General features: G+C 52.5%; 1 protein-coding gene across 1 annotated transcript; it reads left to right on the top strand.

Annotated features, from left to right (window-relative positions):
• Nucleotides 1-7: 7 nt before the first annotated feature.
• Nucleotides 8-27,939, top strand: furinb (furin (paired basic amino acid cleaving enzyme) b; the record flags this gene model as incomplete). The annotated part of the gene is given in 13 exon segments (XM_067235281.1): nt 8-68; nt 2,792-2,920; nt 3,575-3,651; nt 12,366-12,454; nt 14,371-14,543; nt 16,636-16,848; nt 18,846-18,946; nt 21,869-21,972; nt 22,353-22,470; nt 22,587-22,766; nt 23,288-23,415; nt 24,706-24,834; nt 25,653-27,939. Coding segments are annotated over 13 exon segments (2,209 nt in total), but the record flags the coding sequence as incomplete, so codon positions are not given.
• Between the last annotated feature and the right edge of the window lie 36 nt (nt 27,940-27,975).

Consider the following 27,975-nt stretch of genomic DNA (forward strand, 5'->3'; position numbering starts at 1 on the left):
AACCGAGGAAGAAGAGGGATATCTACGAAGCGCCGTCAGACCCCAAGTTCTCCGAGCAGTGGTACCTGGTGAGCGGAACTTCTCCACGGTCACGGGCCCCATGTGGCGACGGCCCGAAATCCCCCGTCGTTTCTTTAGTCCGGCCTCGCTCGAAGCTCGGGGACAGACATCGTCGAGGGGGGGCGGACGACTCGCGGCTAGACGAAAGCCTGTTTTTGTAGCTCGGGTTTTCCGGATAAGTCACGGGCCGTTCTTAATCACTCCATGGCTCCACTGTCTGGGTTGCCGAGCAAGTTTGAACTTTGGGTTATTTCATACTACTCCTTCAGCGATTAATCAAGCCTTATCTAGTGAAGCCAGCGCAGTACTCCAAACCCTGAACATCACCCAGGCCCTGGGGTGGAACGTGCCGCGTGAGAGAGAGCTGGTCGATGCACAGACTGCAATTTATCGTGCCCTTACGGTCAGCTAGATAAGAGCTAATTGAATATGTGTCTTCTGGAGGGTTTCCATTGGGAGATGCATGCAGGCCCGGGAGTTTGGCTCTTCACTAGCAAGGTCACGGTCGTGAGCGGAAAGCCTTCTTCTTCACCGTCACCTGAGCGTTCGTGTGTGGGGAGTTGGTGAAGGCGAGGGCTCTCTCTCTCTCTCTCTCTCTCTCTCTCTCTCTCTCTCTCTCTCTCTCTCTCTCTCTCTCTCTCTCTCTCTCTCTCTCTCTCTCTCTCTCTCTCTCTCTCTCTCTCTCTCTGCCTCTGCCTCTGCCTCTGCCTTGCTGGTGGCCTGTTCAGAGAGGAAGCCATGACACCTGAAGGATTCTGGCCTTATAGGAAGTACAAGCAGACAGTGGGGGGGGGGGGGTCTCTGTTTTCATCTAATCTGTCCTCCTCGCCCCCTCTCTCTCACTATCTCGCTCTCTCTCGTCTCTTTCTTACTTTTCTTACCCTCCCTTTCCTAATTCTGTCCCACGTTCTTTCTGTCTCTTTCTCTCCCTCTCTCACTCCTCCTTTTCTCTCGTAATGCACTAAGCCTTTGGTGCTGGAAACGGATTAATAGCAGCATTGACTTGCCGAGACATAAATCACCTGTGAATGGAAGCTGTGAAACCACCTCTGTCATTCAGCATTAGTCCACTAATCGGCTGAGGGTTTAAGGCCTTTCTGCGGTTTGAACTCCTCCACCTAAGTCTGTGAAAGCAAACAGAAATGGCCCTGTTTGTAATGAGGTTTGCTGTGGACGAGGGCGGATGTTCAACAGCAATCCTTCACTCCAGCTCTTCTGACAGCTTATCTAAATCCATTTTGTCTTGGTAGGATGTATTCCCCTGAATATTTGTACTTTTTTTTTTCTCCTCGCTTATTTCACAGCATCGGAATTTACTGGCTCGTAAGAAGTGCGAATGCTATTCCTAGACTTTCAGAGAAGATTTCTCAGGGTGTTGCTTGTGTTGAGAAAGGATGCCCATGGGGGCGCGTACCATGTGGGCTGAGGCCTTACCGCAGCGGCCCGGGTTCGAATCCGGCCTTGGCCCTTTGCTGCCTGTCTCCCCCCCCCCCCCTCTCTCCCTACCTTTCCTGTCACACTTCACTTACAAACTGGCCAATAAAGCATGAAAAATGCTTTGAAAAAAAACACCATCTTTAAAAAGTCTGTGGTAGTACCGTGATCGGAGCCAGGGAAATGGATGTCCTCTCCCAGGCCCTGCCAGGGTTGTGATGTTACCCAGCAGGAGGTCACCTCTGTGGGGTAAAGAGGTCACCCCCGTGGGGTAAAGATCCACTGGAAGCATGGGTTGGAGGAGCCTGACTGATGCCATAAAGGAAACCGCAGGGGGCCGATGGATTGGTTATTGCTATTTCCATCGGGATCCATTTAACACATCAGGCTCAGAATAAAAAGAGTGATCGAGATGACGGCCGGCATGATTCTTTTTCTCCCTCTTTTATCCTTCATGCTCTCTTTTGGTCTCTCTGTCTCTCTCTCTGTCTCTCTCTATGTCTCTCTGTCTCTTTTTGTATTTGGACACAACTTCTTCTTCTCCAACTTCCTGTCTTCCTCCCCTCCACCATTCTGGGCTTCTCTGTTTTATGTTCTCTCAAACTCCCTTTAGCATCTCTCTCTCTCCATCCTTTCTTTCTCCCTCTCTCATCCTGTCTTTCCTCTCCCTCTCTTTCCTCTCCTCACTCCTCGCTCCCCCTCTCCCCGTCAGAGGCAGGATTGGAGCCCGTATTTCCGATTCCCCCCCCCCCCCCCCTCGTGAGTGAGACCAATGTGCTCTCCACAATCTCTCACGTCTCCATATATCCAGCAGAAAGCCTTTGCCCCTGACAGGAATATTACCCAGCATTCACGCCCCGCTAAAGAGGCTTCCCAGAGACTGCGTCAGCTATTGCAGAAGGCGGTGTTACAGTAGCCAGTACACTGCCGCCCCCCCCCCCTCTCTCCTATTGTAGCATGCTTTTCATCTCTCTAGTGCAGTACTGGCACCCCATCCCTGAGTGTTTTTGAAAGTAGGCTCATTCCGGGTCCTATCTTGCTGTATAATGAGGCCTGCGTGAGTCACTTGTGGATCTGTCTCGCTCCATGACTGTTCTCCAAGAGGAGGCTCTTTTGTGCTGGGGTTGCTTAATGTGTATTTTCAGAACCGTGTTTGCGCCTGCTTCCGTCTGTTATGTTTTTGTGTATGCGTGTGCGTGTTTGTACACATGCTGTGTTTCCGATGCGTGTTGTGATTCCGATGCGTGTTGTGATTCCGATGCGTGGTGTGATTCTAACGCGTGCCGTGCTCCTCCAGTCCAGCCCCAGTCACCAGGACCTGAACACCAGAGAGGCCTGGGCCCAGGGCTACACAGGCAGGGGTGTGGTAGTCACCATCCTCGACGACGGCATTGAGAAGGACCACCCCGACCTGGCCACCAACTACGTGAGTACAGGTCCCCCTGCGTGACAGGGTGCTGGGAAGGTGGTACCAAACTCTCCCATTTCCCCCCCAAAAAATCGACATAATGCTTTCTGGAGAAAGGTTGTGGATGTTTTTTTTATCCTTAACCATTATTTTGGGGTTTCCTCAAACACTTAGGGTGATACATGAACACGGTCAGTGATCATACACAAGCCCTCTGTGTGATACGTCGAAAAGTCACTCCCACGTCACACACTTATCTGCTGGGATCTTACCACATTTACATTACATTTACATTTAGTCATTTAGCAGACGCTCTTATCCAGAGGGACTTACAGTAAGTACAGGGACATTCCCCCGAGGCAAGTAGGGTGAAGTGCCTTGCCCAAGGACACAACGTCAGTTGGCATGACCGGGAATCGAACTGGCAACCTTCGGATTACTAGCCCGATTCCCTCACCGCTCAGCCACCTGACTCCCACCAAATAATATCAAATCTTTTTCTGTTCAGTTTGAGTTCAACTCTAAATACAAACCGAGAAGCCTCCCATAGCTCCATGGCTTGTCAGTCTACTGACAAGCGTCACATGACTCTGGGTTGGAGAGAGGTTCTATAACGTCTGTGTGTGTGGAATGACTCGTGTACCCCCCCCCCCTCTCTGCGCCCCTGCCCAGGACCCTGACGCCAGCTACGACGTCAACGATGGAGACTCGGACCCGCAGCCACGCTACACCCAGCGCAACGAGAACAGGTACTGGAACACAGGAAAGTGAGGTGTACAGTCCAAACACGGCTCCGTGGGAAAGCATTCGACTGCAGATCGAGGATCTAATTGGCTTCGAAAAACAATTTATCAATTTTTTTTACTTTTTTAAGATTGAACGTTTTATCAAAAGTTTTGGTTTGTTTCTTTCCCACCCGCCTTCACACCCCCCCTAAATAATCCCAGCCTTCCATCCCTACTCAAATATTCCGACATGCATCTATGAACAAACCCCTCGGAGCCTGTTTGTGTTGCTAATAACCCAGCCTGGGAATAGTCCAGGGTAGCAAGAAGCAGATCCAGACCCAGCCATGATATCCATCAGCGCGCTGGCACACAGCCATGCGACTGACCATCTAATACGTGGCAGAATTCAGTTGGGTTACGATACAACGCCGTGCTTGGGTCGGACTCTCTGGCAAGGGAGCGCATTGTGTTTGTGCTTCAGTGGATGAGGCGGACGGCACGAGGGAGTCCACATTTCCACGCTTCCCAGCCGCTCTCTCCAATATGGTTTTGGTGTTCCTTTTAGCTCGCGCGGTGAGCTACTCGGTTTCTCTTTTCTCTCCGCTGTTAATCTCGTTCTCGTCCTCCACAGGGTTCAGAACAAACGGCAATAGAGGGCGTTTTTCATTGGAGGTTGGGGGAGCAGGGTGCATCCTGAACCCTTTCTGCTCTCCCCTCCTTCCTCTCTCTTTGGTCCTCCGTCCTCCTTTGGCTTTTCTCTCCCCTCTCTCATCCTCTCCTCTGCCCCCCCCCCCCCCTTACCGCTCCTCTCTCTCCCTTCTCCCTCTTCCCCCCCCCCACACTCCAAACCTTGGGCTCAGTCCAATCCCCCCTGGATCAGATGCGAAGCTCTCCCCTCTAAAAAGCACAGCAGGATTTGCTTCAAATCTCCCCCTCTTTCTGGGACAACTGCCACAGAGTCTTTTTGTTGTTTGTTTGTGTGCTGTTTGTTTATCGCGTTTATTTTGTTTCAAAGCTTTAACGCTGTCTTGCAATGCGTCGGAGAAACAGTAGCTAAGTGAGTGTCTTTTCAGAAGCACCCTGAGCATATTGGATGGAAACTAAATCTTCTTGCCACAACACGGTTTATACTTTCTCCTTGTTCTTCTTTCTCTTCTGAACACCCTTTGAAAAGCTGCGCTTTTTAAATGTAAAAAAAAAAAAACATGAATAAATAAACAAACTGTGGTTTGAGTCGCCCTCCATTTTCTTTTAAATGAGGACCTTGGATGCTGTGCTTGCCTGGGGCAGTGAGGTCCGCTGCTCCACCCTGGACCCTGGTGGATGGGGAGATCACTCAGTCCTGCTGATGGGACACATGCAGACAGAAGAAGAGGATTAGCTCTGGTTCAGCCTCCATGGAACTCTCCTCCACAGCAACACACTCATACAGCTCGCACGCACACACACACACACATGGCATGCAAACAATCCGACTCTTACACAGCACGCACACATACACACACACACACAAACACTCACACATGCAGTAAATAGGCGTGCAAACAGACAGACTCAACCCACAAACAGTGCACACTATATACAGCCAGTGAAAGAGACAGCCACTCACAGAGGCACACACACACACACACACACAAACAAACACACTGCAAAGAGACAGACTTATACCCTAAGTACAAAAGCACGCAGACACTACGCAGGTTTTCCCCGGCGCTGTCGAGGCGATTATCCTGGATGGAATCAATTTATTACCATGAAACAAGAAGTGCGTGTGCGCCTCTGTCGATCGCGCCGAGCCGCCGGCGGGGAGAGAGTGACCTGTGGAGAAATCACACCAGATGAGTTCTGTAATTCCCCAGCGAGCACAGTGCGCGCAGGCAGCGAGCAGCGCTTCCCTCTACACACCGAGATGATATGAATATATTCATGGGGGGGGGGGGGGGAGAAAGAGAACAGGAGAAGACGAAAAGCTTCCCCCTGCAAAGGCCGCCTCATTTGTATTGGTGACACGCAAGGCTGGGTTTCAAATTCGCATCCATTTAGGGTTCGCCCGGCGTCGGTTGCTTGGTGTGTGCTTTCAGGAGTTTGGCAGAAAAAGGGCGACTCGTGTCGGATGGGTTTCGAGTTCAGACGGGGTGAGGTCTCACCCCGGCAGGTAACTTTCTTCTTTCGTTTTTTCTGCGCACCAGAAGATTTGTCCTCCTCTCACCTCTCTCCCACTCCTGTCCGACATTATATTTTAATCAATACCTGGGCTTTTCAAGTCGAGAGGGCCAACGAACAGACTGGGCGTTGTTATGACAGGCCTGTCCACACAGCTTCTCCACGTCGGCATCTTTTGGCCGAGCTCCTGACAACCTCTCGCTGCCTCCTCCTCTCCCCCTTTTTTTTCTTTTCGTCTTTCATGTGCGGCCAGCATTGGAATGTATGAGGCCCTAGCCAGGCCCACCTGAATGTGCTCACCGTACGGAGCGCTGTCGTCCTCATTCCGTGTGGAGTGAGGCCTCGGTCCATTGTTTGGTCAATGTCAAGCGGGAGAGGGGGGGGGAGGGGGGAGGGGGAGAGTTACACTTTTAACCTCCTGAAAACAATGTTTTCCCCCCTCGTCTGAGGCCCCAGGAGATTTAAGGCGCTGTGATAGGCCGAGTCGGAGGCGTATTCGTACCGGCTTTCACTTAAGCTGGAGAGACGTCCAGCTATCTATTGGAGACGCTCGTCTTGACCCGCAGGCGTCAGCGGCTAGCAGACAGACGTGCTGTCTTCCTATCTCCACCGTCCACCCTGTTCCCTATCTCGGGTTGTTTACCCCCCCTCTCTGCCTGCCCAGGTTGTTTATGTCCCTGATGGCTGAAGAGGCAGGAAATGCATCCGCAGTGGCGAGGTGATTCTGGCGGAGCCTTCGGCCCCTCAGACCTGGTTTCTCTCCGTCTCTCACTTTCTTCCACTTTCACCCCCTCTTCCAATCTTCCTCCCTGCTGGGATTTCTTTCTCCCTTTCGGCCCCTCACCCGATTTTCCTCTGATTTCCCCGCCGCGGACTCTTTCTTCCCCTCTCCTGATTCCCCTCTCCCTCCCATTTCGCTCTCTCTATCTCGCTCTCTCTATCTCTCTCTCTCTCTCTCCACCTTTCTCGATCATCCGCCCACCTCCCCCTCTCTCCGTCTGTCGCTGCCATCTCATGCCCAGGAAGGGGCGTGGTGTGATTGAGGGGATGTTGTTCCTGCCAGCCAGAGAGGCCCAGGCCACGCTGATTGAAGCAGGCACCCAGAGCCAAGCTCTGAACCGGCACACATTACCAGGCACCTGGCGTCCATCACTGTTAGCCAGCACACAGGAGCCAGACGAGGAGACGAATGGCTTGTTTAAGCATATGTGTCAGCGGACCAAGGAGGACGGCTTCTGTAATTGAGCCGCTGTTGGTATAGTATAGTAGTTAGAGTATGTTTCTTTCATTACACGCGTCTTTATCGGGTTGTAAGGCGTGAGGGGGGAAAAAAACCAACTCATTAATAGGCTGGAGATTCTCATGAGGTCTTTCTCTAAAGAGGTAACATTTCATTCCGTTTTCATAACACCGTTCATTCCGTTGTTTACATGTCTAGACACCTTATGGTTTAGGGGTGTAGCGTCAGTTGACTTGGTGAGAGTTTCCATTTGAAGTGAACAGATGATACAGACATGTTCCAGGAGAACAGTTTGTTTGGAGGCAGTGGTTCTGGCTTGGTTGGCCGTTGGCCAACATCATATGAATCAGGAAGAGTGCCTTGGTTCACGCAGTAATCCGGTAATATGTGACCGTTCTATCCCTGCAACTCCTGGAGGCTGCTGTGATGCAGAAGCAGGGGGGGAGGGGGGGGCGAGGAGCAAACGACAAAATAATAATCGTCGTCATCATCATCCTTCATCCCGGCCCGGCGTCCCTATGATTGGGTCATACTCTGGAGAGACCTGCGTTCCAGAGAGTGTATGTTAACCATCCCTGCCTCAGGGGCTCAGCTAAGCAGACCAGAAAATAACCTAATCCTTTTAGGGGAAGCCTGGATCCAGCCCCATTCACTCCACTTTCCCAGATAGAGGATATAGTGCTACAGGAGACAGATCGGAACCGGCATCGCTGAACATCCGTTACCCTCCACAGTACTGTACACAGTACAATATTGTAGAGTATCAAACACTGGGTATATTCCCCCCCCCTATGCTCTCCAGCATGGTGCAATCATGCTCCAGTCTGTCGGCATGGGCCCGGGCAATGTCACCTCCTCCAATCGGTTTCTCACCTGTCCTTTCATGTAGACCGATGTTTTGGAAGCGAGGGCCGTGGCTGGAATGACTGTGGAGCTCGTTAGTGAAGGCCTTTCCGGAAAACGGGGCCAGGAGAGGTTTAACAGGCCTGAGGCAGGGAAGGACTAAAGAAACGTGTCGCTGTGTTGTCTCCCCTCAGATAAGGTAAAGGACAAGGGGCCCTGTGCTGAATTACAAGCTGCTTTATCTCTCCAAGGCCTCTGGGTCCAGTTTTCATCGCCTGGACCTGGGCTCATCTAGTGAGCCCACACAGCATACCAAAGCCTGCCGCCCAGGCGTCACCTACCCTGTCGCGTTCAAAGAAATCCTCCTGTCGTGTTGCTCGACCCCCCCCGGTGATCTGTCCGCTTTACCCGTCTTTTAAACGGCCGTGCAAATCGGGTTTCGAGCGGAAATCTACCGGACAGTGTCTGGTGACTGATGGGTCCGGTCTGCTTTATTGTCACTGCTCCCCTCTCCCACATTAAGCCCCTAACAGAACTGACGTGTATATCGTTTCTTCCTTCACCTAAGGCCCCGTCTCACATAAAGCAGTGGTTCTGCAAGCTCCGTGGCAAAAAAGTGGTGTGGCCCCTTCGGAAAGTGACATTTTTAGAGCCGACACTAACTTTGACTTGATGGTCTGTTCTGTGTGCACTCCGGTACGTGACCTCACTTATCATTTTCTCCGGTGACATTTTGCCAATGCACTCCGGTCGTGGTGGAGCGAGGCGTTCGATAAAGTGCTTCTGAAATCATGCCTTGCCGCCGCGTTTTGACAGATTGAGACGTGTCCGCGTCGTAAAGCCGTCGTCCGCTCTGGCCCGCGGCGTCCGCTCTCCCCGCACATCAGGCTGTTCATGTGATTTTAAACAGGTCCGGTCCAATCACGCCGTGTAATCTTTCGGCTCTTTTTGTTTCCCTGTGTGTTTGGAAATGAGGGCTCTGTCATTGTGGCCCCTCTCCAGGAGGGGAGATTTAATCCTACCAAAGTGCCTCCGTGTAGCTCCGGGCTCCCTCCCGCTCTCCCTCGCTCTCATCTCTCTGTCTCCCTCTTACATCGCTTTTCCTCCCTCTCGTTCCTTGTTTCTTTCCTTCTCCTCTCTCTCTTTCTCTCTCCCGCTCTCGTCTCTCTCCCTCTCATCTCGCTCTCTCTCCCTCTCCCGCTCTCTCTCTCTCTGCCCATCAAAGACTGGAGGCTGTGCTTCACACTGGTTGCCAAGGCTCCTCCGAGCCAAGATATTTGTGGGCTGCAACACAAAGAATGCCGTGAGATCCTGTGGATGAGACTATGACTTTGCCGGGAGCCAGGAATGCATTTAGACATTTGGGCTTGTCCAGCCAGTTTCATCCTGGCCACCATGCTGGCTGCTTGGGCTGGGGCCAGTGCAGCCTCTCTCCTTTTGGCAGTCTCACTGTCTCTCTCTCTCTCACCTTACCCCTCCCTCTCTTTCTATGCGTAAACTCTCGCCCTCCCCTCCTTAATTACCCTATATCTATCTCTCTACCCCCCCTACCTCTCTTCTCTCCATGCTGATGGAGATTAACAGGATGTAGTGCGCAGTGCGTTAGACCCCCTCATCTCTTTAAAAGTCCATCTGACGCTCATATAAAGTGGTGCTACACCAGGAACTTGTCTCCACCCCGGGTTCATCATGGTTTATGGGTTTCTGTTTTGGCCAGCCTCCAGGTCGACGGGTTAGGAGTTGAGATGCACTTGGGGGGGGGGGGTGGTTTGTTTCGTACGTCGACGCTGCACGGGAGGTCAGGCTTGCTCCAGCACACAGCGTCCCCACCAGCATCCCTTCAGATGTCACTTTGCTGAAACGTGGCAGGGCTACTCTGTACAGAGGAAAGGTTTCTTTGTCCTGTCATGACTGCTCGTTTATAAATCACTCAGTCTTACGAGATACGGAAAGTCAGGGGACTGATGTTGGACGCATATATATTCTGTCCAGGTGTTCACACCCCCACCCATACCCTTTGAATCTCGTAAATCAATCAGGAAGTACTTTCTCTTATATTTCGGCCTTCACTTTTTTTCCTGTTGATTCCAGTTTTAAAAGTGGCCATTATCACCATCATCATGAATCACAGGAGTGTTTTACACAACAACAAACAAGCTACCAGGAAGAATCAGCCCCCACACACTTCTCTGACACACCATCAAGCTGATGGCCTGACCAAAACATGAAAGTATGTAATTACTGATTCCAGCAAAACAATAATTGGGTTATAATTATGTGCTGGTTTGGCGTACACGGCTGTGCAGCGCATTCACGAGGAACGAACGGAGGTGTCTACGGACCTGGTAATCAGATACGCGTCCTGTGATCAAACATTTTAATAACCTCTAATGACCTGGTGTTAGTGCTCTGGTCCCTCTGACAGTATTCTGACCACATCACACCAGGAAAAGCCTGAGAGAAGCAGACAAGCACCTCAAACCGAAAGTAGTTACCGAACCAAAGCGATTTCATTAATGGTCATGATCAGCAGACTGCATATTGCCTAAAGCGTCTTAATGGTTTCGATTTGGGATTTGTCGTCCATGAAAGTGTGCTGCGCGTTTCTACACACAGCACGTGTGTGTGTCTGTGTGCTGGGTGTGTGTGTGTGTGTGGCCTAGCTTAGAGATGTGCTGGCAATCATGATGATCGATATAACGAGCGGTCCCTCTCGCCGTAATTCACAAAGGACACTGAATAATTCAATGTCATCTTTTTCTCTTTCTTTCCGCTGGCCTTCATCCGGAGACAGTTCCAACAAAGCGGCTTTCTTCTTCCTCCATCAGTAGTCGCCACACTTGGGCCCTTTCGTCCCCGCTCTGTACCAAGAGCACACACTACAGATGGTCCACAATATACTGTCAATGTGTGTGCTTCAATACAGCCGAGCCAGTACAAGAAATTATTGAACGGCTTTGGTCAGGGCTGTAATTACCCAACCCACTTGATCACAATATGATCCGATGTTTGAAAGGCTTCTTATCTCCCAGAGCAGGAGAGCGACCACAGCGACACATCTGATGCTACCAGGGCGACAATGTGTACACTAGCTACCTACAGTACTCGCTAGTTCTTAGACTAGCTACATTACAGTAGGGCTGGGCTGTGTGTAGACTAGCTACATTACAGTAGGGCTGGGCTGTGTGTAGACTAGCTACATTACAGTAGGGCTGGGCTGTGTGTAGACTAGCTACATTACAGTAGGGCTGGGCTGTGTGTAGACTAGCTACATTACAGTAGGGCTGGGCTGTGTGTAGACTAGCTACATTACAGTAGGGCTGGGCTGTGTGTAGACTAGCTACATTACAGTAGGGCTGGGCTGTGTGTAGACTAGCTACATTACAGTAGGGCTGGGCTGTGTGTAAACTAGCTACATTACAGTAGGGCTGGGCTGTGTGTAAACTAGCTACATTACAGTAGGGCTGGGCTGTGTGTAAACTAGCTATATTACAATAGATTACCAGTTTTATCAGTTCTGTGTAACAACGGTAAATTATGTATTGTATGGTTGTCCTGTTCCATCTCCCTGACCAAGGTTGTGCCCACAAGTGTTTATTGGATGTTATGGAAGAGTTCTCAGCTACTTACTCGGTTTGTGATTCAAACCAAGGTTTTTCTGATGTATTTTAATCAGCACAGCATGTTTTGTGCTGTCTCTAGGAAACATCATTTCTGTATCATGGCCAGTCTCTCTGCTTCTCATAATTCTACTCTGTGTTTGTCTCCTTTTGTCTCTGGCTATTTCTCTCTCTTTCTCCATCTCTCTTTCTACCCCTTCCTTCTCCCTATTTTCTTTCTCCCCTCCCTCTCTCTCTCTCTCTCTCTCTCTCTCTCTCTCTCTCTCTCTCTCTCTCTGTAACCCTCTCTCTCTCTCTGTAACCCTCTCTCTCTCTCTCTCTGTAACCCTCTCTCTCTCTCTCTCTCTCTCTCTCTCTCTCTCTCTCTCTGTAACCCTCTCTCTCTCTCTCTCTCTCTCTCTCTGTAACCCTCTCTCTCTCTCTCTCTCTCTCTCTCTGTAACCCTCTCTCTCTCTGTAACCCTCTCTGTAACCCTCTCCCTCTCTCTCTGTGTAACCCTCTCCCTCTCTCTCTCTCTGTAACCCTCTCCCTCTCTGTAACCCTCTCCCTCTCTCTATGTGTAACCCTCTCCCTCTCTCCCTCTCTGTAACCCTCTCCCTCTCTCTCTGTGTAACCCTCTCCCTCTCTCTCTCTCTGTAACCCTCTCCCTCTCTGTAACCCTCTCCCTCTCTCTCTGTGTAACCCTCTCCCTCTCTCTCTCTCTGTAACCCTCTCCCTCTCTGTAACCCTCTCCCTCTCTCTCTGTGTAACCCTCTCCCTCTCTCTCTCTCTGTAACCCTCTCCCTCTCTGTAACCCTCTCCCTCTCTCTCTGTGTAACCCTCTCCCTCTCTCTCTCTGTAACCCTCTCCCCGCTCTCGCTCTCCTCCAGACATGGGACCCGCTGTGCAGGAGAGGTGGCCGCGTCAGCCAACAACGGCGTGTGTGGCGTGGGCGTGGCCTACAATGCCAGAATTGGAGGTACGTGCGTGAAAGCCAGCTTCCTGTGATTGGCTTGTTTCCGCAGGCTGATCTCTGCGCAGCACAGCCCTCCTGTGGAGTTATCTCCTTCTCTGGCGTTTACTGCCGAACACTCGGTCAGACGAGCAGGAAGCGCCAGTGGCCATGCTGTCCACAGATGCCAGCCATAACTCACCCCCCCCCTCTCTCTCTCTCTCTCTCTCTCTCTCTCTCTCTCTCTCTCTCTCTCTCTCTCTCTCTCTCTCTCTCTCTCTGTCCTTCTCATTGTCTCTGTCTCCCTCTCTCTCTCTTCTCTGTCTCTATGTCACTGTCTCTCTTTCTTCCTCTCCGTCTCTCTCTCTCTCTCTCTCTATCCTCTATAATTGTTTCTTTCTCTGTCTCTCTCCCTCTTTTTGTCTTCACACCTTCATTAGCATGCATCCCCTGCGCCGGAGACTCCCTGGCCCTGCGTGGCGCATAAATTATCCCCGCGAATCTGCAGGGGTCACTGGGTCAAAGGCTTGTTTACAAACAACACTGCTTGTAGAGAGTGTGTGCGCGTGTGTGTGTGTGTGCACCAGGGGTTTTTTCCCCTGCGACGTTAAGCCGTATTACGGAACTATTCTGTACAGTGATTAGCATTTAGTTTCTGGGACTGACCCCTTAGCTCACATATTACACACAAACACACACACACACAAATGAGTTAAGCTCCAACAGCCCGTTGCTGTAAATGTGAGGTCCAGTGAGGCCCAGCTGGATTGTCAAGCAAGTTTCCCTCCAGCCTCCTGTCGCCAACACAGATGATATCCACTGCAATCATCATAACAAACTCGATGACATTGGAGGTGACGCTTCATCAGCGCTGCTCACCTAGCTTACCTCGCCACGGCTCTCGCCTCCGCGGCCCTGCCTGCCTCAGCACTGCCTGACTGCACGCTCCAGCCTTCGATTCCAGCACGGCCCATACTGCTAGCAAGTGTGTGTGTGTGCAGTATGTGTGTGCGTGCAGTATGTGTGTGCGTGTGTGTATCCGCAGGCAAGATAGGTGCTAGATGTGGACGGTGTGTTATGTTTGGTCTATATGTGGACATTACCAGTTGGGAGGATGGCTCAGAAGGTGCCGGAACAGTAATACACCTTATTTGAGCACGCTTCATTTCACGCCTCTCCGCTGCCATTCCCATCCAGACGGCTGATCTAAGGTGGCAGACATCAGAGACCCAGACAGGGGGTTAGGTTTTGGTGAGGGGGGGGGGGGATGAAAGGTGCTGTGGTCCAGCCCACCCCCCACCAGTCACACCCCGCACACTCGCCCACAAGCACCGACAGTGAAGCCTAGCAAATATAACCCATCTGAGCTTGATTGATCTTGCCTGGCACTGTGGAACCAATGGTCTTATCCTGAAACTTCCAGAGCCCGACCTCACTGACAGCTGAGGCAGGCTGAAGTAAGCGATCAGGATTTCTCTTGCTACCGAGACCCTTGTCGGACCAGCAGTGTGGCTGTGGGATGATGGCTCTTGCCTGTGTGTATGATGGGTGCAGACAACGCCCTCAATTTATTGGTCAGCTGGGCTCTGTTTATACAGTAATAAACTGGGTCTGTTTGTGTGTGTGTGTGCAGGTGTGCGTCTGTGGGTGTGGGTTCGTGCTCATAGTACAGTTGCTCATCAACATTGGCACACGGTCAAACCTGGCCAATTCCTCCGCCAGCTTGTATTTCTCTTTGACAGCCACATTAGGTGGGGCTGTTCCAGTGAAAGATGTCGCATACTACATCATCCCAGGCCACTGTACGTGCTGGCGTCCTCTCTCCTTCCACCTCAACCTCTCCCCCCAAATCCTGTATACCGACCATAATATCTCTGTGTGTTTGTGTGTGTGTGTGTGTGTGTGTGTGTGTGGGTTCCGTGTGTGCGTGCGTGTTCCCGCAGGCGTGCGCATGTTGGACGGGGAGGTGACCGACGTGGTGGAGGCCCACTCTCTCAGCATGAACTCTCAGCACGTCCACGTGTACAGCGCCAGCTGGGGCCCCGAGGACGACGGCAAGACGGTGGACGGCCCCGCCAAGCTGGCCAAGGAGGCCTTCCTGCGCGGGGTCACCGAGGTCAGCCACGCCGAACACGCGCGCGCGCGCGCGTCTCTGACGTCCGTCTCTCCCGCTCTCCCTCGCCCTCGTTTGATCCCTCCGTCCGTCTCTCTGTCTCCGTCTGCCGCTCTCTCCTTCCCTCTCCCTCTCGCTTCACCTCCCGGCGACCCCACTGAGCTGGAGATTAGAGCCTCCCGCCTCAAAGCCACGTCCGTGCCTTTTGACACAGAACTCGCGGAGACTCGCAGACTCCCCCTCCCACCGAGCAGCGAAGGTCAGCCGATCGGTCTCTCCCTCAGCCCACCCCGTGTCTGGCTGATGGGGGGATGGAGCGTGTTGTTGGGGGGCGCGGGGAGAGCAGGATGGACGGCCCCAGGGGCCACGAGCGAGGCCCGCCGGGCTTGACAGAGAGCGCGCGCTGGGGGGAACCAGACAAACCGTCAGAGGTTAACGACGCCATTTCCCCACGTGTCTGCATGCTACATTAACAGTGGGACATTAAAAGAATGGCTGGATGAGAGATGAGATTAGGGGGGGCGCGGGGGCGGGCGGGCGGGGGAGCAGATGGAAAAACGTGGCGAGGTTTGCTGACGCAGGGCAGGTTTCAGAAGGGAGAGGATAGGGACCTGTGCTCGGATGGCGAGTGGGGGAGAAAAAAGGGCAATTCTAATGGGAAAACTCGCCTCGTACATCTTCCATCTAACAGCAGGACCTGCTCGCTGTAGCGACTGACTTCTGCGTCGCCGTGAGAACCTCGCAGTGACGTGGTCGACAACAACAAAAAACGCCGGGCCCGTCAGCCGGTCGTGAACAAGCCCAACAAATCCACATGCTTGGAAAATGTAATTAGGGATCAGCAATAACGGTAGCATTTTATACCTTAAGTCATTCAATATGGAACCACATACTTCACTGGAGATGGGACTTTTTATGAGAATGGCTATTTGCAGAGGAGTGTGACCTTTACTGAGGAGCTGAATGACTGCTGAGTTTGGCCTGTGGTGGCCTCGAGCAGTAAGCCTCTCCCCAGGCACAAACGCACACACACAACCACAACCGCACACGCACAACCGGACACGCACAACACACACTGTGTGTTTGTGCGTCTGTTTCAGCGTGTATCTGTGAGTGAGTGTTTATCCTCTCGTTTCAGCGTGACCCTGTGTGTGTGTGTGTGTTTTTGTTTGTGCACTTGTTTCAGTGCGTGCGTGCGGGCTACAATTTATTTTTGTTGGTGGCACTCCCACCTCTATGGTTTCTCATCTCAGGCTCAGCTGGAGGTGAGCCATGACACAGTGGGAGCAAGAGAGCTGCCTGTTCCTGCTCCCTCCCTTCCAGCTCTCCTCCCTCCTTTCACTCTCCATATCTAGATACCTCATCCCTTCAATTAAGTGGAGGATGTTTCGACGTCCCTTTTTCCTCATTAGCCGTCTCTCGCTCTCTCTCTCTTTCTTTCACTTTCGACAGCGCAATACATCGGTCACACCTTATATGGTATTGATTCATGAAAACCCTCGAAGCACATTGGCTTGCCAGAGAGAGCTACTGTTGGCAGCCATTGTTACAGTGTGATAAAGGGTATTAATTTACTGTTTGACCTGCTTGTCATTATGAAGCCTGGCAAAAAAAGACGTGACAGCTGAATTCATGTGAATTCCTCCACCAAACTTCTATTGTCCGTGCGGCAGATGACTGAGCTGGTGAACGCGACGTGAGAGGGTTTTTCTGTCGTCTGTTCTGGTTGTCAGCTTGTCGTTAGCCGTCTGACAGTGTTTGTGGTCCATTAGGAAGAGTTATGTTGTGGGATGAAAGCTGTGTGTCAGGCACCACACAAACACCTCGCTGGAGGAAGCAGTCCTGTCCGGAGTGATTTCTCATACTTACTTGCACACACACACACACACACATTCATCCACACTTTTGGGGCTGGCCTTTAACAAGCGCTGGCATGTTTGCATGCACAAAACAGTTTCTGTGTGCGCATGTATCATTGTGTCTAGCGTCTGAGTGCACAAAACGGTGTGTGTGTGTGTGTGTGTGGCGGTGTGCGTGCGTGTGTGTGCGTGCGCGTGCGTGCGCGTGCGTAACGCTGTGTGTGGCGTGTTGTCAGGGTCGCGGCGGGCTGGGCTCCATCTTCGTGTGGGCGTCGGGTAACGGCGGGCGGGAGAAGGACAGCTGTAACTGCGACGGCTACACCAACAGCATCTACACCCTGTCCATCAGCAGCACCACCCAGTACGGCAACGTGCCCTGGTACAGCGAGGCCTGCTCCTCCACCCTGGCCACCACCTACAGCTCCGGAAACCCTGGGGAGAAGCAGATCGTGAGTGTTCCACACAGACACACACACACACATAGCATAGGTGAAAGAGAGGGAGAGAAAGACAAACAGAGAGAGTGAGAGAGGCAAGGACATGCACGCACAAACAGACATGCTCACATGACACAGACACACACACACACACTCACATACACACACACAGTGTGCTCTCCTTCATAAAAAGACATGATTTTTTTTTCTTTCACTTTTTTAGTCCTTTTCGTGGTTCCTTTTTTAATTCACACAGACATCATCTCACGTACAAACACACACACACACACACACAGCATTTGAACAGAAATACATGGTATTTGGGTTGACACATGTTTAACATCTCTGTATCCCACGCTAAAACAGTGTCAGTTCAGCCCAGATAGATGGAGAGTAATGTGAAACAGACCGTCAGGATTACTGACAAACACAGCAGCACCACACCCCACACACACACGCACGTAGACTTCAAGCGGCTTGTCAGTTGTATGTGCCCGGGGGGACATAGAATGACATAAAGACACCCATCGCCACCACAAGACACCAGAAGCTGGCCTCGGGGCACCCAAACACTTGTCTCTCAGCCTGCGTCGCATTGAGCTGATCTGAACCTCCAGACTTCCCTCTGTGACTAAGGCACTCCCTGTTTGTCATCTCATCAGTTGCTACATCTAGTACAAGGTCGCTAATGACAAAATTGTCTTTCCGACTCAAAACTTGTATTCAGTTCAATTATGTAAATCTCTGTTCAATCTGGGTTGCCCTTGGACACGGGCCATATAGGTTATAAAACCATCATTTACAGTCTAATTGAGATGTGATTGGCAGTGGGTTTATTATGTCTGTCAGGGGAAAGTGAGCTCGGGAGCTTGGAGCAGAGTTTGTGTCACCTAGTCTGTGTCACACCTCCCTGACAGACAGGCCTTGCTCGGAGGGTCTAACCTTGGTGACTGAACGTCATTAGCCCTTAGCTGTCACACACTGTCACCGTTTTCTCACACACACACACACACACACAGACACAAGCACGGACACATATACCAGATAACACATCCAGTCACAAGCACACACACACAGTCACGAATAGACATAGAGAGGTTGTTGTTTCCAATGTGTCCCTGACTCACATCTAGACAGTTCCATTTCTCCACTGCACTGTCTGTGCTTTTACCTATCAGTCTGCCTTTCTGTGTTTCTGTCTGTCTGTCTGTTTCTACCTGTCTGTGTTTCTGTCTGTCTGTTTCTACCTGTCTGTCTGTTTCTATCTGTCTGTCTGTGTTTGTCTGTCTGTTTCTACCTGTCTGTCTGTGTTTGTCTGTCTGTCTGTTTCTACCTGTCTGTCTGTTTGTTTGTTTGTTTGTTTGTTTGTTTGTTTGTCTGTCTGTCTGTCTGTTTCTTTCTGTCTGTCTGTTTCTACCTGTCTGTCTGTTTTTACCTGTCTGTCTGTGTTTGTCTGTCTGTTTCTACCTGTCTGTCTGTGTTTGTCTGTCTGTCTGTTTCTACCTGTCTGTCTGTTTGTCTGTCTGTCTGTTTCTACCTGTCTGTCTGTTTCTACCTGTCTGTGTTTATGTCTGTGTGTGTTCCTACCTGTCTGTGCTTCTACTTTTTTGTATCTACCTGTCTGTTTGTCTACCTGTCTGTCTCTATGTTTTTCTATCTTTCTGCCGGCCTCCTTTTCTCCCTTCTTCCTGTGCTCTCCTCTCTTCTCCTCTCCTCCCCTCTTCCTCCCCACGGTAGCTAAGCAGAAATCTCCTCAGCCTGTTGGTTATCTCTCTTCCTCATTGACACAAGTGGCTCCAGGCAGATTTCTAAGAGCTCCCCCCCCCACACACACACACACACAAACCATCCCTACCCCCACCGCCAACTCTGTGATACTCACTTGGCAAATGTTGTCAATTCCACTTTGCTCTCCAAATTTTTGTTGGTCTCCTTTCCTTAACCGTTCTCTCCTTCCTCTCTTTCTACCCTCTCCTTTCCTCTCTTTCCCTCTGTCCTCCGTCTCCTAGGTGACCACGGACCTGAGGCAGAAGTGCACCGACTCTCACACAGGGACGTCTGCCTCCGCCCCGCTGGCGGCCGGGATCATCGCCCTGGCGCTGGAGGCCAAGTGAGGATCTTCTCCCTCTGTCCTCTCTCTCTGTCTCTCTCTCTCTCCTCTCTCTCCGTCTCTCTCCGTCTCTCTCCTCTCTGTCTCTCTCTCTTTCTCCCTTTTCACCTCTCCCTCTCTCTGACAGTCACTCTCACCTTTCCCACTCATTTCCCCCCTCTCTCTTTCTGCCTCTACCTCTCCTTCTCTCTCCCTCGCCACGAAGGGTCTCGAACCTTCTTCATTAGGACACCGTATTGTGAAATGGGGTGCAAGCCGACGATGACCGTTGTTTAGCCAGCCCTTACAGACCTGGCTGCGGCTCTTCCCGATGAGTCGCGACCCAACGCAGCGTAAAAACGTCTCGATGCGTACATCTCATTATGTCTGCTAAGCGCAATGGAAGGTACCGAGGAGTGGACTGCAGGGGTCGTCTGTTCGTCCGCTCCTCCGCGCGTACGGCGGTGCCCGTGTCGCTGCAGACGTTGATTCGGCCATTTCGAGTCATCAGCCCCCTCCTCTCTCCTCTCCACGGCTAACCCTCATTAGGGCCTGGCTGACAGGTGTCGGGTCCACTCGGCTGTCCCCTCGTCCCTGTCACACAAGCTACATCTTCATTAGGGGGTGACAACCTGCCACACGTCCTTCACCTACCAAGGACACAGTCCCGGGCTGTAGGAGGCTGCGGTCCTGATCCAGACTCGAGGCCCAGCCTAGGACCCAGGTCCAGACCCTAGGACCCAGGTCCAGACCCTAGGACCCAGGTCCAGACCCTAGGACCCAGGTCCAGACCCTACGGCCCAGCCTAGGACCCAGGTCCACACCCTAGGACCCAGGCTCTGATCCTAGACCCAGCCTAGGATCCAGGCCCTAGACCCAGCCTCAAACCCAACCCTGGTCCAGCATACTAAATAATAATACTTGTTACTCTACCCAGATGCTCAGCACGTTTTCCAAGGTTTTATGATTGTATCAAAGCAAGTCAGCATTATTCCCAATTTGACAAGCCGACGTGCGTTCAGTTTAAACAAGACTTTCTTGGCATCTCTCTTGGAGATGTTGACAGTACTGGAGCATGGCTTTACTGTTGTCCACACCACATTGCTCCCCCCCCTCCCCCCAGAGAGCTTCAATAACAGGCCGGCCTGTATATCAAACAGAGAATTCACGGAGATGGAATCATTTAATAGGCAGAGTGCTGTTTGGGTTCTCATCCGCGCTAAGGTGACATTGAGTGGATGAGGTTCACGTTCATTAATAACACATGAGAGAGCCGGAGAGGAGCCCGTCTGTGGAGGACAAGGGAAGGTTGCCGGGGTGATGGGCCCGACTGTGTTGCCTTCCTATTTTGGTTTGCGAGCGTGCAGGCAGGAAGGTGCCGAGCCGAGCCGGCAATAAACCTCTGGTGATTCATGGTTTGATTATCTTCCCTCGCGCGACCGCGTGTCTCTCTCTCTTTCTTCTCACTCAAAGGCACATCCCTGGAGTGCCTCTCCAAAACTGTCCTCTACTTTCTTCTCCTCAGCAGTCCTGTTTTGTGCTCCTCTCCTTCCCCTCTCCTCACCTCCTCTTCCCTTCCCCTCTCCTCTCCTGTCCTCTCCTTGTCCTGTCCTCTCCTGTCCTCACCTTCCCCTCTCCTGTCCTCTCCTCTCCTGTCCTCTCCTTCCCCTGTCCTCTCCTTCCCCTCTCCTCACCTCCTCTTCCCTTCCCCTCTCTTGTCCTGTCCTCTCCTGTCCTCTCCTTCCCCTCTCCTATCCTGTCCTCTCCTGTCCTCTCCTTCCCCTCTCCTGTCCTCTCCTGTCCTCTCCTTCCCCTCTCCTGTCCTCTCCTCTCCTGTCCTCTTCTTCCCCTCTCCTGTCCTCTCCTTCCCCTCTCCTGTCCTTTCCTCTCCTGTCCTCTCCTGTCCTCTCCTTCCCCTGTCCTCCCCTTTCCTGTCCTCTCCTTCCCCTCTCCCGTCCTCTCCTGTCCTCTCCTTCCCCTCTCCTGTCCTCTCCTCACCTCCCCTTCTCCTCTCCTGTCCTCTCCTGTCCTCTCCTGTCCTCTCATTCCCCTCTCCTGTCCTCTCCTTCCCCTCTCCTGTCCTCTCCTACCGCTCTCCCCTCCTGCTTCTCCACCCTCTCCTTTCCACTTCTCTCCTCTCTTATCCATCCCCTCTCCGCCCCTATCCTCGCCTCCTTCCCCTCTCCTCTTCCCCCTCCATCATCTCCCATCCTCCTCTCCAGTCCTCTCCTTCCTTTCCCTTCCTGTCCTCTCTTCCCCCTCGAGCTACTGTGCCCAGCAAGGGGACCCATCCCAAAGAACACAAACCATGAGCAATGTTCACTCCAGGGGGGGCAGTCTGACTGGTCCTACTCCTCAGGGTCATATTGTTCTCCTGTTTTACTGTGTTCCCTGGCCTTTTAAACACCATCTTTAATGACTGGCTCAGTGGTGCTTCTGAATGCTCTGTCGTGGTGTGGGGGGGCCTGGTCCAGGTGGAACAGGCCCTCGGGGGGGGGGGGGGGGGGGGGGGGGTGGAGCAGACACTGTGTCATTCTCTGCTATCTGTGTTCAAGTTTTCCCATCATACCCTAAGGTGGGAAGGTGTATCACGATAGGGCTGGACTGGAGAGATGTTCCAGTTCTGGTGTGTGAAAGTGTCTGTTACTGTATGGATGTTTCAGGTCTGGTGTGTGAAGGTGTCTGTTACTGTAGGGATGTTCCAGCTCTGGTGTATGAAGGTGTCTGTTACTGTAGGGATGTTCCAGCTCTGGTGTGTGAAGGTGTCTGTTACTGTAGGGATGTTCCAGCTCTGGTGTGTGAAGGTGTCTGTTACTGTAGGGATGTTCCAGCTCTGGTGTGTGAAGGTGTCTGTTACTGTAGGGATGTTCCAGCTCTGGTGTGTGACGGTGTCTCCAACTGGCGAGGTACCTCCAAGGTGAAGGTGTGTTGTGTTCTCTGCAGTGCCAACCTGACGTGGAGGGACATGCAGCACCTGGTGGTGAGGACCTCCCAGCCCGCTCACCTCAGCGCGGACGACTGGAAGACCAACGGGATGGGCCGGAGAGGTAAGGGCAGGATGTCGACGCCTCTGCTCCTCATGACCTCAATCCTCTCCTCTCCATCCCTCGCTGACTCCATCCCCACTCTGCTAGCGGCGCTCAACGTGCTGCGCTGTAGATTCACGCTTTTACTGTGAAAGTAAGCTGTGAAGAGCACTCGAGGGCTCACTGTGGTATTTTTCTTCTCTCGTTCTCTCTCCCCCTGCCTTCCCTATCTATCCCTTTCTCCCCTTCCCTTCTCTCTCCCCGTGCCCTCTCTCTCCCTCTCTTTCTCTCACCACCTGCCGTCTCTCTCCATCTCTTCTGTTCCTTTCTCTCTCCCCCTGCTCTCTCTCTTCCTTCTCGTTCTCTCTGTCTCTCTCTCCCTGCGACCCTGACCGTGTCAGTGAGCCACTCCTACGGCTACGGTCTGCTGGATGCAGGGGCCATGGTGGCTTTGGCTCAGAACTGGAGCAGCGTGGGACCCCAGCATCAGTGTGTCCTCACCATGCTGTCAGAGCCCAGGTTAGCTGTGTGTGTGTGTGTGCGTGCGTGCGCGTGTGTCTGTGTGTCGATGCAAACACGTGCGTACCCGTGACACCCTGAGCCGACCCCTGCCCCCTCCACTCCTGTCCGCCCAGGGAGATCGGCAGCCGGCTGGTGTTCAGCAGGAGCGTGGACGCGTGCTGGGGGAGGCCGGAGTACGTGAGCTCCCTGGAGCACGTCCAGGCTCGTCTCAGCCTCTCCTACAGTCACAGAGGCAGCCTGGCCATCCACCTCAGTAGCCCACTAGGAACACGCTCCACACTGCTGGCAGACAGGTACCGGAGACACACACACACACACTGCTGGCAGACAGGTACCGGAGACACACACACACACACTGCTGGCAGACAGGTACCGGAGACACACACACACACACTGCTGGCAGACAGGTACCGGAGACACACACACACACACACACTGCTGGCAGACAGGTACCGGAGACACACACACACACACTGCTGGCAGACAGGTACCGGAGACACACACACACACACACACTGCTGGCAGACAGGTACCGGAGACACACACACACACTGCTGGCAGCCAGGTACTGGAAACACAAAATAATTCACACACCCACACACTGCTGGGCTCCAGGTACTGGAAACACACACATACACACACTGCTGGGCCCCAGGTACTGGAAACACACACACACACACTGCTGGGCCCCAGGTACTAGAGAGACACACACACACTCACACTGTAGACACAAACTCTCCATCTCACTCTCTCTCCCCTCCTCTGCCCTCTCTCCTCTCTCTCCTCTGTCCTTCTCTCTCTCTCTCTCCATCAGGCCTAAGGACTCCTCATCTGAGGGTTTTAATGACTGGGCCTTCATGACCACCCACTCCTGGGACGAGGACCCTCGAGGGGAGTGGACTCTGGAGATAGAGAACATGGCAGGAGGAGAGCGAGACTATGGTAACAGGACCCTTCTTTCCACAGAACCCCTCCTCCTCTCCTCTGTCTGCCCTCCTCTCTCCTCCTCTCCCTCCTCTCTCGTCCTCCTGTCTCTGTCCTCTCCTCTCTGTCCTCCTCTCTCCCCCTCTCTCCCCCTCTGTCCTCCTCTCTCCCCCTCTCTCCCCCTCTGTCCTCCTCTCTCATCCTCCTCTCTCTGTCTCTGTCCTCTCTTCTCTGTCCTCCTCTCTCATCCTCCTCTCTCTGTCTCTGTCCTCTCCTCTCTCTGTCTCTGTCCTCCTCTCCTCCTCTCTCATCCTCCTCTCTCTGTCTCTGTCCTCTCCTCTCTGTCCTCCTCTCCCTCCTCTCCCTGTCTCTGTCCTCTCCTCTCTCTTTCTCTGTCCTCCTCCTCTCTCTGTCCTCCTCTCTCCTCCTCTCTCTGTCTCTGTCCTCCTCTCTCCTCCTCTCTCTGTCTCTGTCCTCCTCTCCTCTCTCTGTCCTCTCTCCTCCTCTCTCTGTCTCTGTCCTCCTTTCTCATCCTCCTCTCTCTGTCTCTGTCCTCTCCTCTCTATCCTCCTCTCTCTGTCTCTGTCCTCTTCTCTCTGTCCTCTTCTCCCTCCTCTCCCTGTCTCTGTCCTCCTCTCCTCCTCTCTCATCCTCCTCTCTCTGTCTCTGTCTTCTCCTCCTCTCTCTCCTCCCCTCCCTCCCATCTCCTCTTCTCTCTGTCTCTGTCCCTCCCCTCCCTTCTCTCCTCCAGAGGTCCTGGTGTCTGTTGATGTCATCATGCTCTAGTCACACGCAACCACCTAGCCAGGCCTCCATGTTGGTGTCTGTGAGAAATGTACTTTGTCAAAAAATGCTCATGGGTCATCATTTGATGTGTCTCATCCCTCACATATGGACCCTAGACATTTGCCCAAGCGACCAAACACACAGCTCTGCTCCAACACTGTCCAGTCCTCTACTGCAGGAAATAATCATCACAGCTGTCGAGCTCTCCACCTCTGTCCGACTCAAGGACACTCTCTCTCTCTCTCTCTCTTCATCTTTTTCTTCTCTCCAGACCCACATACTCCTCTGGTCTCTGGCTGTCTCAGCCCCCCCCCCTCCCCCGCCGCCGCCTCCCTACATCTCTCTCTCTCCATCTTTCTCTTCTCTCACTCTCTCTCTCTTCTCTCTCCAGACCCACATGCTCCTCTGGTCTCTGGCTAGCCCCTTTGTCCACCTCTCTCTCTCTCCTTAGTCCCCTTCTCTGTTTCGTTTGCTCAGGATTTTCATCCACTCTACCCCCCCCTTCCCCCCTCTCTGTCTCAGGCACGCTGACTCAGTTCAGCCTGATCCTGTACGGCACGGGCTCCAGCGCCATCAACCCCTCGTCTCCCGACTTCCCCCGGCCGTCCAACAACAGCTGTAAGACCTTCGACGCCCAGCAGATCTGCATCGGTGAGTGCACCCTCCCCCTACAGGCTGCCGGCGGTAGCGCAGCTCAGCCTCTGCCGGTGAGCTTCAGTGGCTAAGCGCTCCTCAGTTCACTTAGCACGCTCATTAGTTGAAAACAGCGGTCAGAGTTGATTGGAAGAGCATTTTGTTGACTGCCAGGACTGAGTGGCATTAATGCGTGCCTTGCAAATGGCCCCTCTGGGAGAAAAGGGCTGGATGTTCTACACGTATGTTATGAATATGCATCGGTCTCGGTGTGTTTGAAAACAACATATGTCATGTCACTTCCCTTCAGCAAGACAGGAACGGAGTAGCAACAGAAGTAGGGCGTGAAGACTAGGCGTGCGTGCGGTTGTGCGTGGGATTGTGTGTGTGTGCGGTGTGTGTGTGCGTGCGGGGGCGCGTGGGTTTTGTGGGCGTGCGTGTTCGTGCAGACGTGTCTGTTTGTGAACGTGTGCTTGTGGGGGCGTGAGCGTGTGGTGGGGGCGTGTCTGTGCATACGAGTGTGTGGTGTGTGTTGGCATGTAGTGTGTGTGTGTGTGTGTGTGTGCTAGGTGCTGGTAGAGCAGCTGTGTGTTCCTCTCCCCAGACTCAGACAGATGGGGTCCCATGGCTTCTCTGTGACAGAACATTTTCAGCCCGTCCTTTCATGCATATCAAATCGCATCAAGTAAAACACTCCATTTGTACAGATAAATCTACAGATCTAAAACCGTACTTGCAGATACATCGTCTGATCATTTCTGTTGCCTCTCCCTCCCTCCCTCCCTCCCTCCCTCCCTCCCTCCCTCCCTCCCCCCCCTTCTCCCCCACCCGAGCAGAGTGCAGCCCAGGCTTCTCCCTCTTCCTCCAGGGCTGCGTGAAGATGTGCCCCCCGGGCTTCACCTCCGGCCCCCAGCTCCTCAACCTGTCCCTGGAGACCTGGGTGGACCTGTCCTCCGTCCAGGCCTGCCTGCCCTGCAACGCCGCCTGCCTCACCTGCGCCGGGCCCGGGCCCTCCGACTGCCTCTCCTGTCCCCCCCACAGCCACCTGGTGCTCAGCTCCTGTCCGCATCAGAACCAGGTCCAGCGCAAGTCCCCCATCAGCCGCCTCCTGCCCGCGGAGGACTCTCACCCAGCTGGGGAGAGCTCAGCTGGTGGAGGAGGAGGAGGAGGAGGAGGGGGAGAGGCGCAGCCTCCAGGGCCGGGCCAGTCTCCATCCTCCTCTCCCGTTCCCACCAAGGTCGCCGTGCTCAGCTGTGCCTTCATCCTGGCTGCCTTCGGCGGGCTCTTCCTGCTGCTGCAGCTGCGCTCGGGCGGCGCCCCCTGGGCCTGGAGGACCAAGCTGCGCGCCGCGGACGGCGGAGGGTTCCGTCTGGGCCTGGGCCTGGGCCGGGGCTGGGAGAGGAAGACCAGGGTGTGCTACAAGGGCATCCCCACCGTGTGGGGCGACGAGGACATGGCGAGGCCCAGCGAGGAGTCTGACAGCGAGGAGCCGGACTCTCACAGCGAGAGGACGGCCTTTATCAGGACACAGAGTTCCCTCTAGCGACCCCACCCCCCCACTGGCTCTCCAGCGGGCTGGACACTGCACACCCTTCATACGACAACTGCCGCCCAGGCATTCGTGATTATCAGACGTTTCTCTGGGGAGCACACTTAGCTGGATGTTCGCCCTACCTACGGCGCCGTCGAGTCAGTTCATGTTCGTTCTTTGAAGAAAGCGTATCGGTCTAGCGAGACGTATCAGAGTTTAGTTTGGGTTTTCAGTTGTCGTATTTTTTTTAATTGACCCTTGAACCCAGTCTAGATGTACATTTCAACATTGTGAGTGTTTGTGTACAGTACATGCTTGAGTGTGCTTGGGTGTGTAACTTGATATACAAGGGCTGTAAGCCCTTCCAGTCAAATGACCAGTTATCAATTATTTACATGCTAAACCTTGATTCAATTTATTATCTCCTAGTTGGTTATTTTCTGTTCAGACTTGCTCTCTCCTGCTGCTTGCTATGTAAGACTGGGATGATGAGTTGAGCTTAGCGTTCTCCACAGTATACTGCTAGTACAAAGGAGGATTCTTTTTCGGTAAAAAAATGTTTTGTCTCCTATAAACATGTTGTGTAACCTAATGAGGCCCTTTGAGATTAGTTGAGCAACACAGACAGCTCTGTGTCAGTAGAATGTCAATTGATCATTTTGGAGCATGCCACTACTTTCCAGCCAATTATGTTCCAGCAATTCTTGTCCAACCAATTGCCTTTGGCAAAGGCGTGCCTTCCTCCATGGTTTATTTTATGAGACCACAGTCTATTAAACTAGAGCTGGAGGAAAGCGCAGGCTTTCAGACAAGAATTGAGCTTGCTGTTTCTCATATTTGAATTCCTTTGGTGATGTTACCTAGTGCAGCTTTAAGATAAGCCTGAGATCTGCAGGCCAAGCTGTTTTTAGATTGTTCCTCAAAGCAATATGGTATAGAGAGCCGTGAAGCGATAACATGGGAGCAGGTCCAACACAAGATTGCATACTAAGAGGAAGTAACTAGTGGTGTTGGAGATTGATGAGGAGGATTTTTGCACATAACTTGCTTACAGACACACACACACACACACACACACAGTCAGCACAAGCAGGGGTTTTACAACTGCAGGTCGGACGACGTCACAATCGACGAAATGTGTAGAAATGATCAGCTGGAGAAGAAAGAACTACGTAAGAGAAAAACCTTGCCACAAAGCTGTGTGACCTTCTCAACAATGTATTTGGTTGCTATTGGCTAGATATAAGATCATTTCGTCTTTATTCACCCTGTGGAGATAGTATTGATTTTTAGTTTGTCTCTGGTACAAGTCCGAGGTAAGAGCTTTTGCCAGTTGTTACTCTTTCACAAACAAACATACAGTAAGTATGTGGCTTGTTTGAGCCAAGATTAAGTGCATAGCTTTTGGACCTGTCAGCGAAATCAGAGCCTTATGGATCTTTAAGGCCAGAATTGGTGAAATGTTGTCAGAACAGCTTCTATTGTATCGTATTTTATAGAATCTTTGTTTTATATCCTTTTTTATTTAACTGATGATTGATGTCAATTGTGGGGATGACTTTCATGCTGAAATAAAGTGATTCTGTAAATCATGTCTGCTTCCTGTTTTCACTGGCACACTCAAAATT

Source organism: Osmerus mordax, chromosome 4, assembly GCF_038355195.1.
Source record: "Osmerus mordax isolate fOsmMor3 chromosome 4, fOsmMor3.pri, whole genome shotgun sequence".
NCBI lineage: Eukaryota > Metazoa > Chordata > Actinopteri > Osmeriformes > Osmeridae > Osmerus > Osmerus mordax.